General features: G+C 41.7%; 1 protein-coding gene across 1 annotated transcript in view; it reads right to left on the minus strand.

Annotated features, from left to right (window-relative positions):
• The window catches only part of LOC112542829 (uncharacterized), a 97555-nt gene that overhangs the window by 10039 nt on the left and 71559 nt on the right, over positions 1 to 15957 (minus strand). The window contains exons 4-5 of the mRNA XM_088130821.1: positions 15353 to 15510; positions 12638 to 12750 (exon numbers count right to left, since the gene is read on the minus strand). Coding sequence (XP_087986947.1) covers positions 12638 to 12750; positions 15353 to 15510 — 271 coding nt within the window. The remainder of the gene's footprint in view (positions 1 to 12637; positions 12751 to 15352; positions 15511 to 15957) is intronic.

The raw sequence follows: 15957 nt of genomic DNA on the forward strand, positions 1-15957 counted from the left end.
ATAGGAAAGTGCGCACGAAAGTGAATGCAACATGCCTGCAGTGGAAGATGATTATTGGAGTGCTCTGCAATGGGTGCATGCCAATTCACTTAAAATCAAAAGTGTATAGAATGATGGTTCATCCAGTAGCACTGTATGGCGTTGAGTGCTGGCCAACCACCAAAAGTGTTGAACACTTTCTATATGCCATGGAGATGTGTATGATATGTTGGTCATTAGGTGTCTCCCTTCTCAACCATGTCATCAATGATACTGTCCAGCAGCAGATGGGCTTTGCACCAATAACAGAGAAAATTCAGGAAAAATGCCTACAATGGTATGGCCACGTCCTATGAGCAGCACCCCACACTGTTGCCGGCACTGCCTACCACTTTAACACTGATGGTAAACATCCACACGGAAGACCAAGCAAAGGTGCAGGACACAACTGACGCAGACATGCAGATCACCCAGTTGGACCTGGTTGCTGCATTTGATCACGAAATTGTGTTCTTTGATCTGAAAAGTGAACCTTGCACCTGCAGGAAAATGCTAGGAAGAATTAATATATATACTGCACTCTTCTGGAGAGAGACCTCTGATGTTGTTCCTGAGATCTGTGGGAGCCATTTTCCCAGCTTAGGAGTCACAGCCCCGAGTGCTCCTACCACCACTGGGACCACGTTGCCCTTTACTTTCCACATCCTCTCTAGTTCCTCCTTCAGGCCCTGGTACTTCTCCAGCTTCTCATACTCATTCTTCCTGATCTTGCTATCACTTTGCACCACTACATCTATCATCACCGCTGTCTTCTGGTCGTCCTCTACTACCATGATGTCTGGTTGATTGGCCAATACCTGCCTATCCATCTGGATCTGGGGAAGAGTGGAGGGCAATTCCAAGTAGCTCCAGAAAGAGTGAAGCGGCTGGGCCAAAGCTGAAAGGACGTTCAGCTGTGGATGTATTTGGAAGTGAAAAGAAGGTCCAATGCTGTAAAGAACAATAATGTATAGGAACCTGGAATGTAAGATCTATGAACCAAGGCAAGCTGGATATGGTCAAACATGAGATGACAAGGTTGGGAATCAATGAATTAAAATGGGCAGGAATAGGTGAATTTAATTCAGGTGACCATTATATCTACTACTGTGGGCAAAAAACCCTTAGAAGAAATGGAGTAGCCCTCATAGTCAATAAGAGAGTGGGAAAGGCAGTAACGGGGTACAACTTCAAAAATGACAGAATGATCTCAGTGCGTATCCAAGGCAAACTGTTCAACATCACAGTAATCCAAGTCTATGCCCCAACCACAACTATGCCAAAGAAGCTGAAGTTGACCGGTTCTATGAAGACCTACAATACCTTCTAGAACTAGCACCAAAAAAAGATGTCCTTTTCATCATAGGGGATTGGAATGCTAAAGTAGGAAGTCAAGGAGTAATCAGAATAACAGGCAAGTTTGGCCTTGGAGTACAAAATGAAGCAGGGCAAAGGCTAATAGAGTTCTGTCAAGAGAACAAGCTAGTCATAGCAAACACTCTTTTCCAACAACACAAGAGACGACTCTACACATGGACATCACCAGATGGTCAATACTGAAACCAGATTGATTATACAGTTTGCAGCCAAAGATGGAGAAGCTCTATACAGACAGCAAAAACAAGACCAGGAGCTGACTGTGGCTCAGATCATGAGCTTCTTACTGCAAAATTTAGGCTTAAATTGAAGAATGTAGGGAAAACCACTAGACCACTCATGTATGACTTAGATCATATTCCTTGTGAGTACACAGTGAAGGTGACGAATAGATTTAGGGGATTCGATTTGGTAGACAGAGTGCCTGGAAAGCTATGGACAGAGGTCCGTAACTTTGTACAGGAGGCAGCAACTAAAACCATCCCAAAGAAAAAGAAATGCAAGAAAGCAAAATGGCTGTCTGATGAGGCTTTACAGATAGCTGTGGAAAGAAGAAATTCAAAAAGCAAGGGTGAAAGGGTAAGGTATAACCAACTGAATGCAGATTTCCAGTAATAGCAAGGAGAGATAAGAAGGCCTTCTTAAATGAACAATGCAAAGAAATTGAGGAAAACAATAGAATGGGGAAGACTAGAGATCTCTTCAAGAAAATTGGAGATATGAAAGGAACGTTTAGTGCAAAGATGGGCATGATAAAGGACAAAAAAGGCAGGGACCTAACAGAAGCAGAAGAGATTAAGAAGAGGTGGCAAGAATACACAGAAGAACTATACAAGAAAGATCTTAATGTCCCTGATGTCCATGCTGGTGTGGTCACTGACCTTGAGCCAGACATCCTAGAGAGTGAAGTCAAGTGGGCCTTAGGAAGCATTGCTAACAACAAAGCTAGTGGAGATGACAGTATTCCAGCTGAGTTATTTAAAATACTAAAAGACGATGCTGTTAAAGTGCTGCACTCAATATGCCAGCAAGTTTGGAAAACGCAACAGTGGCCACAGGATTGGAAAAGGTCAGTTTACGTTCCAATTCCAAAGACGAGCAATGCCAAAGAATGCTCAAACTACCGCACAATTGCACTCATTTCACATGCTAGCAAGGTTATGCTCAAAATCCTACAAGCTAGGCTTCGGCAGTAAGTGAACTGAGAACTACCAGATGTACAAGCTGGGTTTCGAAGAGGCAGAGGAACTAGAGATCAAATTGCCAACATTCGGTGGATCATGGAGAAAGCACGAGAGTTCCAGAAAAACATCTGTACTTCTGCTTCATTGACTATGCAAAAACCTTCGATTGTGTGGATCACAACAAACTGGCAAATTCTTAAAGAGATGGGGGTACCAGACCACCTTATCTGTCTCCTGAGAAATTTGTATGCGAGCCAAGAAGCAACAGTTAGAACCGGTCATGGAACAACCAATTGGTTCAAAATAGGGAAAGGAGTACGACAAGGCTGTATACTGTCACCCTGCTTATTTAACCTATATGCAGGTTAAACATCATGAGAAATGCCAGGCTGGAAGAATCACAAGCCGGAATTAGGATTGCAGGGAACTTCAGATATGCAGATGATACCACCCTAATGGCAGAAAGTGAAGAACTAAAGAGCCTCTTGATGAGGGTGAAATAGGAAAGTACAAAAGCTGGCTTGAAACTCAACATTAAAAAAACTAAGATCATGGCATCTGGACCCATCAATTCCTGGCAAATAGAAGGGGTAGAAATGGAAGCAGTAACAGACTTCATTTATTTGGGCTCCAAGATGCAGACGGGGGCTGTAGATGGAGACTGCAGCCATGAAATTAAAAGACGCTTGCTCCTTGGGAGGAAAGCTATAGCAAATCTAGATAGCATATTAAAAAGCAGAGGCATCACCTTGCTGACAAAGATCCGCATAAGCAAAGCTATGGTTTTTCCAGTAGTAATGTATGGCTGTGAGAGCTAGACCATAAAGAAGGCTGAGCGCTGAAGAATTGATGCCTTTGAACTGTGGTGCTGGAGAAGACTCTTAAGAGTCCCTCGGACTGCTAGGAGGTCAAACTAGTCAATCTTAAAGGAAATCAACCCTGACTGCTCATTGGAAGGATTGATAATGAAGCTCAAGATCAGATACTTTGGTCACCTAATGCGAAGAGAGGACTCTTTGGAAAAGACCCTGATGCTGGGAAAGATTGAAGGGAAAAGAAGAAAGGGACAGCAGAGGATGAGATGGCTACAGTAGATACCATCAGTGAAGCAATGAGCATGAAACTGAGCAAACTCAGGTAGGCAGTGAAGGACAGGAAAGCCTGGGGCGATATGGTTCATGGGGTCACGAAGAGTCAGACACGACTTAACGACTGAACAACAACAACAAGCCCATATACAATGCAGATGTCTCTTACACAACACCTGCTACTTGGTTATGCCATTCAGTGTATGCTGCTCCTGCCTGCATCTTACACCCTGCCACTATGTGTTGGACTGTGTCTGAGGCCTCTCTGCACCTTGGGTCCTGTCTAGTGTCGTAGACTCTTGCTTCTATGGATTTGGTGCTTAGTGCCTGTTCTTGTGCTACTATGATCAGTGCCTTAGTACTGTCTTATAGTCCAGCCCTTTCCAGCCACTGGTAGGATTTCCCAGTGTCAGCCACCTCAGCTATCTGTCGATGGTACATCCCATACAGGAGTATATGAGTAAGATGGCACCCAAAGATGAGCTGTTGAGAGAATGCCTGAGGGAAGCAGCATACATGGGAGGAAGTTCAAGTAGAGGAAGTGCCATGGCAAGACAAGACCCTGCATGTGTGATGGAATGGAATTATGAAGGCCAGGCTTAGGGAGATAAACATTTTCCTAGCTCGCCGGAGGAGCATGGGAGCAACAAGAGGATGAGACTGGCACCTCCCTGAGGAATTCACACTGTTGTGGCTGGCTGGCTTGGGAGCTGGGGTTTCAGTCTGGGAAGATTCTTGCTAGAGGTTGTAGCTAATAAACATAGCTGGACTGAATTTGCATTGTCTCTTGGAGTTCCTTGGGCTAGGCTTGACAGCATGGGATGTATCACTGACAGCTGAGATGGCTGACATTGGGAAAACATCTCCAGGATTACAGCAGCTGTACTGTATACCAGTTTGTTGGTTTGAGTTATGGTGGTAGTAGGGATTGTTGTGAGGGCTCTATTGGTATCTTCTAGCATACTATATGATGGTACTTCTCCACTGGGCCTTCGTAGTCAATCTCAAGGGTTGACTGTAGCTAGTTTATCCATGATCTTATGCCACATATCAGCTGCTGTGCTCTGTAATGGAGGAGGTGACAGTGACATTCCAGGTTCAGGTGGTGGCTGCACATCCAGTTGTTCTTCCAGGACTTCTTGAGTCCAGGATGTAATGTGTAGTTGGTCTATCTCAAGTTGTGACAACAGCTTCCTCTTGTGGAAGTATTGTGTAACTAGCTGTTTCTCAGTGTGGATGTAAGTCTTCTATCCATCTATAGTTCCTTCATACGTTTCATACAGTATATCCCCTCTCATTAGGTCTACTGTCATAGTAGCATTCCATCAATTCCAGGTTCTCTTGTCTCATCCATGTATGATTTATTCCAGTAGCCCACTTATCATCAGATTATCCCAGTTCCCGAGCATCTGGCATGGGCCTTGTTAATCTGGGCAACATCCAAGCCGGCATGACTCTCTTAGTTCATGTTACTCTCATATCTGAGGTAGGCAGGTGAAACGTTAGGGGGTCTTTGCCCAAAGACCCCTACTGGTAAGGTAGGTACCAGCTGGGATTCGAACTCCAGTCTCCCATATCAAAGGGCAGTGCTTTAACCACTACACTATCTAGCTGCTATCCATATAATGTCTGTCTGTCTGTCTGTCTCCATGTAAGAACATGTAGGAGGAGGAGGAGGAGGAAATGATTGGAGTAATTTCTTTTTCTAAATTTATACATGTTAAGAGTTGAGCTAATTCTTACTTCATATTCCAACACACACAAATAATATATTGGGTCAATAAGTGACTACCAGTATAACTAGGAATTTTGAGACTTGAAGCCTAAAACATGGGGGACATTAGATTTATACACAAAATAGATTAATGAAGCTTTTTCCAATGTGTACCTATTTTATATATAGGAAATCTGTAACTTACAAAATGGCCTTAGGATGCCTAAGCAGAGTAGACAATCCTTTAGTACCTGAAGAGCACGTTGAATCCTGGGGAGGCAGTGGGGGAATTTGCCCGTATCTCAATATGGCTTATTGAAAATCTCAGATAAACTGATACCTGAGAATTATTTCAGTTCCCTACCTACCCTTCTTTGGTGAGCCACTGACTTCCATGGTAGAAAGAAGAGGAAAATCACATTGGGATGGAGAAAAAAGCAAGAGAATGTGCAAATGAACAGTCTGTCCGAAGTCCTCTCAAATCCTATAAAGAAGCAAACCTTTAAAGTGGGGGGGGGGGCAATGATACTGAGCAGATGTCCTCCATGAAATTTCACTTGAGGAGATTTGGGGAGTCAGACAGGAAAACAAAACATTCTATTAATTTTGAACTGGCAAAATGACTACTAGAAATAGTTTAAATGGGTTTGGGGACAGAGCTAGAGCAGCAGATAAAAATGCTAATTTAGGAATATGGATATGGGATGAAGTCTATGAGGACTTTTGCTATATGCATGAATTATATATATTCTGTGACCAAAACATAAGAAAATAAATGGGGAAGTGGGAATTATTTCATGAAAGTGCTTGTTATACCTTATTATTGCTTGGACTGACCCTGGGTCTAGTTTTTTTGCTGTATCTATATCTATTATTTATATGCAAGCATAGATCAAACTAATTTTAGGACCTCTAAAAATGATGCCCCAATTCTGCAGAGAATTATTTTATGTAGAGCCAAACCCTCGCTGATTCATTCTCTGCAATAAAGGAATAGCCATTATCTTTCCATTAAGCTTGCTACTGCAACCATTTCAGTTCAGTTTTTTACGTTTTAAAATCAAATGTAACTACTACTACATCAGACATGGAAGAATCAGTTATTTTTGTAAACCACTGATATTTTCTAGTCTTGGCAGTACTTAATATGCCAAAAAGAAGACACTGATATCTGAAGAAATACCTAATGCAACAAACAAGCAGAGGTGCGAGGTCAAAGAACAGACTTTCTTCTTCTATGAAAGCTGTCTGTTAACATCCCAAGAGTTTATCATCGTATTTTTCTCTGGTGTATTATACTGACCCCCCTTCATGGATCACTGCCTTGTCGTGGCGAAGGGGCTTGCGTAACTCAGTGAAGCCATGAGCTATACCGTGCAGGGCCACCCAAGACGGACAGGTCATGACAGAGAGTTCTGACAAAATGTGGTCCACTGGAGAAGGAAATGGCAACCCACTCCAGTATCCTTGCCAAGAAAACCCCATGGACAATGTTAAAAGGCTAAAAGATATGACGTTGGAAGATGAGCCCCTCAGGTCGGAAGGTGTCCAATATGCTACTGGGGAAGAGCGGAGGGCAATTCCAAGTAGCTCCAGAAAGAGTGAAGCGGCTGGGCCAAAGCCGAAAGGACGTTCAGCTGTGGATGTATCTGGAAGCGAAAAGAAGGTCCGATGCTGCAAAGAACAATATTGTATAGGTACCTGGAATGTAAGATCTATGAACCAAGGCAAGCTGGATGTGGTCAAACATGAGATGACAAGATTGAACATCGACATCTTGGGAATCAGCGAACTGAAATGGACGGGAATGGGTGAATTTAATTCGGGTGACCATTATATCTACTACTGTGGGCAAGAAACCCTTAGAAGAAATGGAGTTGCACTCATAGTCAATAAAAGAGTGGGAAAGGCAGTAATGGGGTACAACCTCAAAAACGACAGAATGATCTCAGTGCGTATCCAAGGCAAACCATTCAATATCACAGTCATCCAAGTCTATGCCCCAACCACTGATGCTGAAGAAGCTGAGGTTGACCGCTTCTATGAAGACCTACAACATCTTCTAGAACTAGCACCAAAAAAAGATGTCCTTTTCATCATAGGGGATTGGAATGCTAAAGTAGGAAGTCAAGGAGTAATCAGAATAACAGGCAAGTTTGGCCTTGGAGTACAAAATGAAGCAGGGCAAAGGCTAATAGAGTTCTGTCAAGAGAACAAGCTAGTCATAGCAAACACTCTTTTCCAACAACACAAGAGACGACTCTACACATGGACATCACCAGATGGTCAATACCGAAACCAGATTGATTACATACTTTGCAGCCAAAGATGGAGAAGCTCTATACAGACAGCAAAAACAAGACCAGGAGCTGACTGTGGCTCAGATCATGAGCTTCTTACTGCAAAATTTAGGCTTAAATTGAAGAATGTAGGGAAAACCACTAGACCACTCAGGTATGACTTAGATCATATTCCTTGTGAGTACACAGTGAAGGTGATGAATAGACTTAGAGGATTAGATTTGGTAGACAGAGTGCCTGAAGAACTATGGACGGAGGTCCGTAACATTGTACAGGAGGCAGCAACTAAAACCATCCCAAAGAAAAAGAAATGCAAGAAAGCAAAATGGCTGTCTGATGAGGCTTTACAAATAGCTGTGGAAAGAAGGAATGCGAAAAGCAAGGGTGAAAGGGAAAGATATAAGCAACTGAATGCAGATTTCCAGAGAATAGCAAGGAGAGATAAGAAAGCCTTCTTAAATGAACAATGCAAAGAAATTGAGGAAAACAATAGAATGGGGAAGACTAGAGATCTCTTCAAGAAAATTGGAGATATGAAAGGAACGTTTAGTGCAAAGATGGGCATGATAAAGGACAAAAAAGGCAGGGACCTAACAGAAGCAGAAGAGATTAAGAAGAGGTGGCAAGAATACACAGAAGAACTATACAAGAAAGATCTTAATGTCCCTGATGTCCACGCTGGTGTGATCGCTGACCTTGAGCCAGACATCCTAGAGAGTGAAGTCAAGTGGGCCTTAGGAAGCATTGCTAACAACAAAGCTAGTGGAGATGACAGTATTCCAGCTGAGTTATTTAAAATACTAAAAGACGATGGTGTTAAAGTGCTGCACTCAATATGCCAGCAAGTTTGGAAAACGCAACAGTGGCCACGGGATTGGAAAAGGTCAGTTTACGTTCCAATTCCAAAGAAGGGCAATGCCAAAGAATGCTCAAACTATCGCACAATTGCACTCATTTCACATGCTAGCAAGGTTATGCTCAAAATCCTACAAGCTAGGCTTCAGCAATACATGAACCAAGAACTACCGGATGTACAAGCTGGGTTTCGAAGAGGCAGAGGAACTAGAGATCAAATCGCCAACATTCGCTGGATCATGGAGAAAGCACGAGAGTTCCAGAAAAATATCTACTTCTGCTTCATTGACTATGCAAAAGCCTTTGATTGTGTGGATCACAACAAACTGTGGCAAATTCTTAAAGAGATGGGAGTACCAGACCACCTTACCTGTCTCCTGAGAAATCTGTATGCAGGCCAAGAAGCAACAGTTAGAACCAGTCACGGAACAACCGATTGGTTCAAAATAGGGAAAGGTGTACGACAAGGCTGTATACTGTCACCCTGCTTATTTAACCTATATGCAGAGTACATCATGAGAAATGCCAGGCTGGAAGAATCACAAGCCGGAATTAAGATTGCAGGGAGAATCATCAACAACCTCAGATATGCAGACGATACCACCCTAATGGCAGAAAGTGAAGAAGAACTAAAGAGCCTCTTGATGAGGGTGAAAGAGGAGAGTGCGAAAGCTGGTTTGAAACTCAACATTAAAAAAACTAAGATCATGGCATCTGGACCCATCAATTCCTGGCACATAGAAGGGGTAGAAATGGAAGCAGTAACAGACTTCATTTATTTGGGCTCCAAGATCACCGCAGATGGAGACTGCAGCCATGAAATTAAAAGACGCTTGCTCCTTGGGAGGAAAGCTATGGCAAGCCTAGATAGCATATTAAAAAGCAGAGACGTCACCTTGCCGACAAAGATCCGCATAGTCAAAGCTATGGTTTTTCCAGTAGTAATGTATGGCTGTGAGAGCTGGACCATAAAGAAGGCGGAGCGCCGAAGAATTGATGCCTTTGAACTGTGGTGCTGGAGAAGACTCTTGAGTGTCCCCTGGACTGCTAGGAGGTCAAACCAGTCAATCTTAAAGGAAATCAACCCTGATTGCTCATTGGAAGGATCGATAATGAAGCTCAAGCTCAGATACTTTGGTCACCTAATGCGAAGAGAGGACTCTTTGGAAAAGACCCTGATGCTGGGAAAGATTGAAGGCAAAAGGAGAAGAGGACGGCAGAGGATGAGATGGTTAGATAGCATCACTGAAGCAATGAGCATGAAACTGAGCAAACTCAGGGAGGCAGTGAAGGACCGGAAGGCCTGGCGCAGTATGGTTCACGGGGTCACGGAGAGTCGGACACGACTTAACGACTAAACAACAACAACAAAATTATACTGACCTCATAAAAATATACAAGCAGAAAACAAGCCGGATATCATTCTACCAGGAAAAGGGTAATCTAATCAGAACAATGTTTTATTTTAATTATAAATTGATAAAACCCAAATCCTATACCCTTTTGCAGTTAAAGGCTAGACCAGCATATCGTATATTTATATTGCAAAGTCCTAAAAGCCTTGAATAGAACCGGATATAAATCATGCAATCAACTAAACACGGTTGGAAGCCATTCTGCTCAAAGAATGGAAACTGGTCCCTATTGCATTTTCATTTTAACATAACTGCAATAGTAAAAGCAGCCTAGTGGTGCTGAATTCAAATCTCTTTGCCCAAGAGTAACCCTCTTAACTTTCCTTGGATTAAATGACTCAAGGACTGCAGTTTATGCCTTCAAGACATGGGTCCCCAGCAGCCTATAGAAAATTAAAATAATGTTTTCCTATGGGATAATATTCCTCCAGACGTATTTTGGAAATATTTTGCTTCAGACCATACGTACATGAAAGTTTTCATCCGGTCTTCTCTCTGTTCACACTGATAGAATATCGCTATTGTTTCACGGTGCTGCGTGGTGGCGCAGCGGCTTAATGATGCTGAAAGTTGCCGGCCAGAAATGGTCAACACTTCAGCGGTTTGAGCCCAGCTCCACGCAGCAGAATAAACTCCTGCTTCCTCCCCAGCTCCTGTCAACCCAGCAGCTCGAAAACGTACGTGAGTAGATAAATGGGTACTCTCACCCCGGTGGGAGGAAAAATGCTGGCAGTGCCTTGCAAAGGAGACGGGAGCAGTTGCCAGTAATGCGGAAGCCGCGCACGCCCGAAAAAGGTGCGAAGCAACGGAAATCCTGCCTCCTGCGCTCACCAACTGGGCTCTGCTCTAGGGAGGCGGCCATGGCAAACCACTTCCGAAACACCTTGCCTTGAAAACTGCAGGCACTCGTCCAGGCAGTCACCACAGAATCGGTAACGATTGAGAGCGGATAAAAAAAAATGGTTTCACTGAGACATCATACTAAAGCCAACATTCATTGGAACACCGACTTAGCCAACCAGCAAACAGGATGGCATTCCCTGGTACGCATAGTATTTAGTGAACCAGAAAGTCTGGCTTGTTGGGACAGAGATCCAGTAGAGCTGCCTGGATTTGTATAGCCATTCCAGCTGAAAGGGGGAGCCAGATAGCAATAATTGGACATTGTCTGATCATGACTGTGCCAGATTTTTTTTTTTAAAGCACTTTGCTTGTAACATCTCACTATAGCTGTTATGACATAAAATCACTGTTGTTCTACCTTTGGCTTATGATTTTGCCTTTTTTGCAGGGAGCACATAAAATCCAGCTTTTGAGAAAGGGGATAGAAAGGAGCAGCATTACAATAGCAAGAGATATGACCTAATTAATTTCATTCTCTTTCACAAAAAAAAAAAAAAAAAATCAAAACAAAACAAAACAAAACCCAAAACACTTGCTGTGGTGTTCAGGCAGTCAACTACAGCACCTTCATTTCAGCATGTCTCCATTGCCATTGTTCTAGTCAATGCCATTTTTAGTAGCATGTTTATTATTTTAGAGGCTGAATGCAATAATCCTGGTCTGCTCACAGAATGGCTTTTAATATCTTCTCAGAAGAGGACCCGGCACCACAGCATATTCCAGAAAATGGACACCTTCCAGAACAATATATTCAAGGGAGCACAGGAAAGGGCAGCAGAAAGGCAAAAGAATCCCAACTCCTTCCACTCTGTCAGTTGAAGTAACCATTAGATTAAAAATTATTCCTACAGCTGGATGGGACTGAATCCAATGAAACCATTTTTTCCTAATTTGAACTAGAAGCACGATCATTCTCCCTCTTTTTAAGTTGGTCTAATTCCACATTAAAAAGAGTTAAGTTTTCATGTCATGTTCATATGTACTGTCTTTTTTCATTCAGAACATTATGTTATGGTATATAAAAAGTGATATATCACAAGGATGTAAGTCAGTTGCAATTCTGTGTTTAATTTACAGAATAAACACAATGCTTAACTAGCTCCCAGTTTAGAACATCATCTGTTCAGTACTTTTACATGGAACAAAAATTATTGGACGAAATAAAGGAGAGAGGGAGGGGACCCGATATCATCTACAGCAATATGCATTTTTCAGGTAAACGTAATTGTTTCTTTTATCAAAATCTAGTCCATGAATCATCCCTTCGTTTTATTCGTTTGTATCAGGCCTTTCCCAGGCATGGCCAAAAATTTCAGCTTGCCAAACATCAACCACTTATTCTGGAACAGGTTTTTTGGCAAGAACCTCACAGACACGACTTGCAAGATTAGATCCTTTATTGCAGAAAGAATGGAGAGAGAGAGAGAGATACACAGAGAGGCACAGAAAGATCTGCCTATACCAGTACATCAGATTAGAAGCCTAATATATACAGTATATGCCTGTACTTCAGGGTTCAAATTTTAGGCCTTTTCTCCTGCTTTTTTGAGTCAATGGAAATTTGTCTGGTCTCTTATTCACAGTCATGAGACAAGACTGGGAACCACTGGTTCCTACTTTACCAACTTCAGTTCTTCCAGTGTGTTAGGAATAGCAATCAAATGAATAAATTACCAAATTCTTTTCAATGTGGCAATTCAAAATAAGTTGGAAATATTTTCAGGACACAAGGAAACTAATAATAACAAAGCACAAGCATGAGGCTTTAAATCTACTTATTTACCTTCTGTCTCAGCACAGGAGCTTTGGAGAGTTTTAGAAATGTCAGGTGTGGTTTGAAATCTCTGCTGCTTGTGATATCAACATTCATTTCCATAAAGGAGTTTGCTACAATTCCTAGGGAAAAGAAGTGAAAACTAAGACATTTGTTGACAGAACATTCAGATGCATATTGATTTGGAAACAGCTCCAAATAAAATGGGGAGTTACTCCAAACATATACTGAAACTTTTGAGTGTACAATTTAGAGAGCTAAGGATAAAACTAAAGATTCCATCACACTGAGCTTGCGATCTTGTGTGACTTTTTTGGCCAAAGGATGGGAAAGGTTTGCCCTTGTCTTCCTTCCTTTCTTTCATCCCTCAGTGTAACCTGAGATTTTGTGGTGGTCTGAACCTGCTTAGTTTTTTCAAAACAAGCCAAGGTTGTTTAAGTGTTGCTACTTAGTCTGGCTACAAGTAAAAACTCATTTGAATATTAGAGGGATTTAGGGGTTACAAAGAGGAATTGGGAACTGCTTGTAGCCCAACAGCCTAAGGATTAAAGAGATTATGAATCCATCAGAGATCCATGATTGAATCTTCTCTTGTTCATAAAAGATTAATTCAAGCCATAGGAATGGGGAGGAGAAGACTAAGATCATGAAGAAAAAGTCAACTATTCCATCCATTAGTTTTCAGATAACAATAATTCTTTGCAAGCTTTTATTTCTCAAGGAACAAAATATACATTAAGCAATAGGACTGACCTTGCTGTCAGGTAGCCACTTCAGGCGGCAGATTGTGGGGAACATGAAAGATCAGAAAATGTTAGTTACATAAATCTGTTGTTACTATATCTTTACTGCCAAGGATGGAGAGAGGCAGTTCCAAAATAGCTCCATTTAAGGAGTGGTGCCAGCCTAATTAAAGTAGGCTATAATAAAACCATTCCTGGAATGAAACATAATTGGGCCTTGAAGGTCTAAATTATTATAGGTCGGTGGCCAGTATCTTCTTTCAGGACAAGATGCTCAAGTGGTGGTGGGTGATCAAGTGGTGATGGCTGATCTGATCAGTTTGGATTGGCCATTGAAACTGCTTTAGTACTATAGGATTACCTTTACTGAGAGACACAGGGGGAGTGTAATCTTGATGATTTTCCCAGACTTCTCAACAACCTTCAATATCATTGACCATGGTATCATTCTGGAGAGGTTATCCAAATCAAATGTGAGTGGAACAGCCTGAAGTGGTTCCATTCATATCTGGCTGGCAATATTCAAAAACGTGGTTCTTAGATTTTTCTGCTTGACCCTCTATGTTCACACTCAAAAGTTCAAAAAGGTTCTGTTTTATCCCCCATGCTGTTCAATATTTACCTGAAACTACTGAAGAACATCCAGAGATTTAAAGTAAAATGTCATCAACATGCTGATGATACTTAAAGCTATCTCTGCTTTTCATCAGATTTAAGTGAGGCAAAAGAATTGCTGAATTGCCTGGCTGCAGTAATGGACTGAGTAAGAGCCAACAAGCTGAAGGTCTATCCAGACAGACAGAGATGCTGAAGGTGACTAATTTATCTGACTAGGTTTGTAGAAATCAACCTGCTCTTGACTCCCATCCCCAAAGGATTGAGTTCATAGCTTGGGAGTTATGGATCCATCCTTGTCATTAGAGACACAACTGGCCTTGATGATGCAAAGCACCTTTCAGTGGCTTAGGCTGGTTCACCCAGATGTGAACTTGGTTAGAGACAACTTTAGTATAATAATCCATTCCCTTGTAACTTCTCACTCAGACTACTGTAGTGTGTTATATATCAGGCTGCCCTTGAAGATAGTTCAGAATTTTCAGTTAATAGAGAATGCTGCACTAAGTGTAGAGAGTAAAGAGGATGACCTTGACAGGGAGAGGGAAGATCCATTACAAGGCAATTAACAGATGAATATTGCTTAACCCCAGATGAGGGAGGGCAGTATGAAGACACCCCTTGAATTCACATGAAGATACAAGAGAGAAGGAGAAGCACGTTCAGACTTGCAAGATTCTGTGACTTTAGCCAGTATTAATAAAAGTAGTTTTAGGCACACGTGACATCAGTTTCTTGGTCTGCTCCACCTTGTAGGGCTGACAGTAAGAGCACTGATCAGAATTCAGCAATATGAAGACATCATGCCATTTCTTTAAGATATTCACTGGCTTTTATTTCCTGTGTGTGAGGGTTGGTTTTATTGTAATTACCTCAACCATGTATGTAATATGGAATATGGAATTATTCAAGCTTTAAACAGTTAGGAAAAATAGCTATTTATTATCTTGCGCACTGACAGGAAAATTTCATTCACCACTTACCTCAATGACATGAGAATCCAGTCATGCATATCTGCAACCAAGTCAGACCAAAACTTTTGTATGCTTCTGGATATATCTCATTTCCATACTTAAAAAGACCGTTATGGCTACATTATCCTTGCTCATAAATCAAATAGACTTTAAACTAACTGGGATACTAATCCTCTAGCATCACTAGGTGTTTGAAAAAGGGGCTCCAGGGATAAAGGAACAGAAGGGAGAATGGATGCCAAAGCAAATATAAGTAATGTAATACGTATCAAAAGAATGTAATTGTTCAGGAGAAAAAGACACTTAAATACAAATTCAACACATTAATAATTCTAGCTAGCATTTCAGCAACTACTCAGTCTTGCGCAAATGGTGAATATTTGAATACTAACCTGCAATTTTGCTTAGCATTTGCTGTTCATCTGCTGACATTTTAACGTAAATCACTTTGTTGTTAAACTGGCCGATCCCACGAAATGTCATGGTGAAGAGTTCCCTCTGCAATAGAGCTTGCATTTCAGCCTTGCTGCGCTCTAGAGCAGAAATAGCCCTTCAAATGAATGATACACACTCATAAACAGGAACAACACTAGCAAAAATCAATATTAGAACTAACGTTAAGATTGGAGCAGATTTTAGAAGGTCACCCTAAGAAAATGTAAGACACTTATAATTTAGTGCAGATGCTTGAGATCTGAAACTAAGCAAAAGGAACACATCCTCAAGCGTTGCACTTAATAGCATCACCGTTTGTGCTCCTTTAGCTTTTTCCTAAATATATGTTTATTTTGGACAGGAAGGGAAAGCAAGCCTTAGTTCACTTTCTCTCAAATAAGCATGCTTAGGCTGGGCAAAGACAGTTTGATGCTTGAGTTGAACAGCAAAATATTGCTTTATCCCCTGTTCAGAAACCGGTTAGCTGAAATACGAGCATTACTCTGGCCACAGAGCAGCATTCCCCAGCTCACCTGAAAGCAGCAGCTTAGCTCTGGGGATA

This window comes from Python bivittatus, unplaced genomic scaffold (assembly GCF_059951505.1).
Source record: "Python bivittatus isolate LINGU-HERP-01145 unplaced genomic scaffold, Pbiv_v1 ctg000840_np1212, whole genome shotgun sequence".
Lineage (NCBI taxonomy): Eukaryota > Metazoa > Chordata > Lepidosauria > Squamata > Pythonidae > Python > Python bivittatus.